This window comes from Lolium rigidum, chromosome 6 (assembly GCF_022539505.1).
Source record: "Lolium rigidum isolate FL_2022 chromosome 6, APGP_CSIRO_Lrig_0.1, whole genome shotgun sequence".
Lineage (NCBI taxonomy): Eukaryota > Viridiplantae > Streptophyta > Magnoliopsida > Poales > Poaceae > Lolium > Lolium rigidum.
In genome coordinates this window covers 353,181,538-353,186,731 of record NC_061513.1, presented here as the reverse complement: position 1 = coordinate 353,186,731, position 5,194 = coordinate 353,181,538, and the positions used below count along the sequence as shown (strand labels likewise).

At 49.4% G+C, this 5,194-nt stretch overlaps 1 protein-coding gene across 1 annotated transcript; it reads left to right on the top strand.

The window, feature by feature from the left end:
- Positions 1-4,011: 4,011 nt before the first annotated feature.
- LOC124666275 lies at positions 4,012-4,684 on the top strand. The gene has a single exon (XM_047203621.1). The coding sequence runs from the start codon at positions 4,029-4,031 to the stop codon at positions 4,518-4,520; it is 492 nt and encodes a 163-aa protein (XP_047059577.1). The 5' UTR covers positions 4,012-4,028; the 3' UTR covers positions 4,521-4,684.
- Positions 4,685-5,194: the final 510 nt, after the last annotated feature.

Below are 5,194 nucleotides of genomic sequence, written 5' to 3'. Positions count from 1 at the left end.
ACTCCGCCTCTTCGCCTATAAAAGGTCCCCGACCTAAAACTTCGAGACGAAAAAGCCACGGTACGAGAAACCTTCCAGAGCCGCCGCCATCGCGAAGCCAAGATCTGGGGGACAGGAGTCTCTGTTCCGGCACGCCGCCGGGACGGGGAAGTGCCCCCGGAAGGCTTGTCCATCGACACCACCGCCATCTCCATCAACGCTGCTGTCTCCCATGAGGAGGGAGTAGTTCTCCATCGAGGCTCGGGGCTGTACCGGTAGCTATGTGGTTCATCTCTCTCATATGTACTTCAATACAATAATCTCATGAGCTGCCTTACATGATTGAGATTCATATGATGATGCTTGTAATCTAGATGTCATTGTGCTAGTCAAGTGGATTTTACTTATGTGATCTCCGGAGACTCCTTGTCCCACGTGTGTAAAGGTGACAGTGTGTGCACCGTGTGGGTCTCTTAGGCTATATTTCACAAATACTTATTCACTGTTATGAATGGCATAGTGAAGTGCTTATTTATATCTCTTTATGATTGCAATGTGTTTTGTATCACAATATATCTGTGTGCTACTCTAGTGATGTTATTAAAGTAGTTTATTCCTCCCGCACGGTGTAATGGTGACGAGTGTGTGCATCGTGTAGTACTTGGCGTAGGCTATGATTGTGATCTCTTGTAGATTATGAAGTTAACTATTGCTATGATGGTATTGATGTGATCTATGCCTCCTTTCGTAGTGTGAAGGTGACAGTGTGCATGCTATGTTAGTACTTGGTTTGGTTATGTTGATCTGTTATGCACTCTAAGGTTATTTAAACATGAACATCGAATATTGTGGAGCTTGTTAACTCCGACATTGAGGGTTCGTGTAATCCTACACAGTTAGTGGTGTTCATCATCCAACAAGAGAGTGTAGAGTCTAGCATCTATCTATTTATTCTGTTATGTGATCAATGTTGAGAGTGTCCACTAGTGAAAGTATGATCCCTAGGCCTTGTTCCTAAATATCGCTACCGCTGCTTGTTTACTCGTTTTACTCGCATCCGTACTTCTCGCAATATTACCACCATCAACCACACGCCATCAAGCACTTTTCCGGCGCCGTTACTATCGCTTATATTTATTCATACCACCTGTATTTCACTATCTCTTCGCCGAACTAGTGCACCTATTAGGTGTGTTGGGGACACAAGAGACTTCTTGCTTTGTGGTTGCAGGGTTGCATGAGAGGGATATCTTTGACCTCTTCCTCCCTGAGTTCGATAAACCTTGGGTGATCCACTTAAGGGAAACTTGCTGCTGTTCTACAAACCTCTGCTCTTGGAGGCCCAACACTGTCTACAAGAATAGAAGCACCCGTAGACATCACTACCGCCATTTCCGCACGAGCCCTTTTTCCAGGGCACCGGTGAGGACCCGCCGAAGGACGAGGACCTCGACTACGAGACGGTAGAGGGCGCAAAGCTCATAGACAAGGCGGCCATAGTGTGTGCCATCAAGCTCTCCAGGAACACTAGTAGGAAAAGCCTCATCAGTGGCGCACCAAAAAACGATTCTGTGGCGCATGGGCGGTGCGCCACAGAATTCTCGCCACAAAAATAAGCTTTCTGTGGCGCACCTGCCCATGCGCCACAGAAAGTCTTATTTCTGTGGCGCACCGGCGGTGGTGCACCACAGAAACTTATTTATGTGGCGCACCGGCGGTGGTGCGCCACAGATTTTTTTTTTGAAATTCAAAAAAAAATGAAATTTTTAATTTTTTTTAGAAATTTCGCTGGAAGGTAGCCGGAGGTGGGTGGTTGGGTGGGTGGGTGAGTGAAGGAGGAGGACATCCGGAGGAGGAGGAGGTGGTGGTGATGGTGGTGGTGGTGGTGGTGGTGGTGGTGGAGGTGATGGAGGTGGTGGTGGAGGTGGTGGTGGAGGTGGAGGAGGTGGTGGTGGAGGAAGAGGAGGTGCTGGTCGTGGAGGAGGAGGAGGAGAAGGTGGTCGTCACCGGAGTAGGTAGCCGGAGTAGGAGGAGGAGGAGGCCGGCCGGAGGAGGAGGTCGCCGGAGTAGGAGGCCGGCCCCGGAGGAGGTGGTGGTGGTGGTGGAGGAGAAGGAGGAGGCCGGCCGGAGGAGGAGGAGGTGGTGGTGGTGTAGGAGGAGGAGGAGGAGGAGGCCGGCCGGAGGAGGAGGTGGTGGTGGTGGTGGAGGAGGAGGAGGAGGAGGAGAAGTGGAGGAGAAGTTTGCATCCAAAGAGGAGAAGTGAGGAGAAGTGAGGAGAAGTGGAGGAGAAGTGGAGGAGTAGTGAGGAGAAGTGGAGGAGAAGTGGAGGATGGCGGCAGAAAATTCAAATTTTGGACGTTAATTCTGTGGTGCATGGACACTAGGTGCGCCACATAATTTTTTTCTTTTTTTTGTATTTTGCGGCAAAAAAACTTTAACTGGCCGTAACTTTTTACTCTTTTTGAATTTGGCAATTCTAAAAATTGTCCAACCGGGCAAGCCCCGGTGAATTCGGATGTAGAATTTTCGTGAGATCATTTTGATATATTATGCGTCTTTTTTCGAGTTCGTATGCAACCAGAAATCCAGTTTGCTAATTTTCCCACACAATTTTGCAAAAAAAAGTCGAAATTTATGTTTGTTAATTCTCAGTGCTAAAAGATGACATAATACATGGGAATCTTGATGGAATTTATTTTTTAAAATTTCTATCTATTTCTTTCATTTTTTACAGAGGTAAAAAAGGCGATCCAGGGGGGGTGGAGTTGCGTGGGGAGCCAAAAAAACTTCTGTGGCGCATGGAACTCATGTGCGCCACAGAAATGTGTAGTTTCTGTGGCGCACCATCCCACGTGCGCCACAGAATGTCTTATTTCTGTGGCGCACCGCGTCCTGTGCGCCACAGAAGTAGTGAAACCAATGATTGGGGCTGGCCCCATCAAGTTTCTGTGGCGCATGGATTGTTGGTGCGCCACAAAATTAAGCTATTTCTGTGGCGCACCGTGTCTGGTGCGCCACAAAACAAATTTCCGTGGCGCATTTTTGGTGGTGCGCCACAGAAATAAGATCCGCCTATAAGGCTTTTTCTACTAGTGGAAGGAGGATCTCTCAAGTGGGATGACCTCCATGAGGTCATCAAACTCATGCAGTAGCAGGTCTCGGCAGCGCTGACTCTGCCAGCACCAAAATGGCTACCACCCTGGTAACCAATGTGCGGCCGCCGCTCCAATTCTTCATCGACCTCGGCGAGGAGGACTAGAAGATGCCAACTTGCACTCCATTATCCATTTTTTTTCCTATAAAACTGTGGACTTTGAGCCCTATAATATGTAAATTATATTTGTGTTTTGTTTTAGTTGATTTTTTACGGTTTGTGGCTATTGAGGCCGCTGGCAACCACGAACGAACGCGGATTCTTCTGTATCCACGGACCACAACAAATAGACCAAAATCGATGTCCGGTAAGTGGTACCCCGTGGGCTAACCTGCACGATTTGACACATCACGCAAACCACCCACCCGCAACGGGAGGTCCTATTCCCCGCTCTTAGCGGGAGCGAGGGAGGCACCGCTGAAGCGGCTGGCTACCAGGCTAGGCACATTTCGCCCGAAGAACCTCTCTGTCGTAGGATCTCAAAGGAATCCGAACGACACACCCCTCTGGTTTTTCGCTTCCTGCCTTTTTGTTTCTTTTTTTATTTTTGTTCGAACAAATTAAAAATTTGAACAAATTCAAAATTCGAACCAAAGCAAAATTCAAAACTGGCCGGAGACCTGGGACCGAGGCGGGCCTGGAAGACCCAATCCCCACGAATAATAATAAACCCTCGCCTTAAATCCCCATCCTCCTAGCTCGGCGATGGCACGGAATCCATCCCCGGAACGAAAAGCTTCCCCCCTATAAAATCCTCTCCTCCCCTCCCCTGAATCCCACAGCAGCAACCAGATCCCCCCAGACCAAAACAAGACCCAGCAAACCCGGCAGTCTAATCTGAGTTTACTTCGAGAGATCCATTAGTCAATCTCGAGATCCATTAGTCAATCTCGAGATGGGTTCCCAGGCGATCGAGAAGAACAGGGAGGGCGCGGAGGTGTTCCACGGCGCGGCGCTGTGCGCGGAGAAGGCGGTGGAGCTGCTGGCGGAGACCAACATGCCGCTGGGCCTGCTCCCGCTCGCCGACATCGAGGAGGTCGGCTACAACCGCGCCACCGGCTTCGTCTGGCTGCGCCAGAAGAAGGCGCTAACCCACACCTTCAAGCAGATCGGCCGCCAGGTCTCGTACGCCACCGAGGTCACCGCCGTCGTCGAGGACAAGAAGATGAAGCGCATGACCGGGGTCAAGAGCAAGGAGATGCTCATCTGGGTCACGCTCTGCGACATGTACATCGACAAGGACGACCCTTCCAAGATCACCTTCAAGACCCCCACCGGCCTCGGCAGGACCTTCCCCGTCTCCGCCTTCGGGAAGGACGACGACGGTAAGGCCAAGGCGCCCGCCACCTCCGCAGCGGCTGACGGCGAGGCCGCCGTGGCCAAGTAAAAAAGAGACGCGGCCGCAATACCTCATACCATACCAAGTTGAAGAGTTCTCAAGCCAATCATTATACTGTATTACTTTGCTTAAATCTTCACGCACATTTGCGGATACACATGTTGCCGTACACGATCGAAAAGAAAGGAATACATAGCCACCGTTTCAATTTCATACATAACCGTTTTTTTAAAAAAATTAGGTAAGACGGTTGATATCCATTATCTGATTATTACACGAGAGTGTGATCCAGTATTCATGTATAAAAAAACTCGGATTAAAAACCCATACCAACTACTGTAGTATACATTATTCGATTCAAACAGAGTGAATGACAAAAAAATACCACAATTGTGCCACCACACCTACCATTTAACGTGTTTTTCGGTAGTTATGTTCTACATGATTGTCACGTTTAGCACAATTGTGGTAGTTTTTTATCATTCACTCATTCAAACAAAAGGATTGAAAAATACACAAGCGAGAAGGCCGGTGTTCACATCTACCGGATGCAACAAACAGACGCCACTAGCTCATGGGCCACACCCTACCGCAACGCCGGACGACCCAATTGTCGCGCAACCCTCGTAACCCAGTCGGCCACCCACACATCTCGAGTGCCACACTAGATTGGAGCCCCTTCCTCGATGTAGCAGCCAGATTGACCTTCGCATTACCTCAAG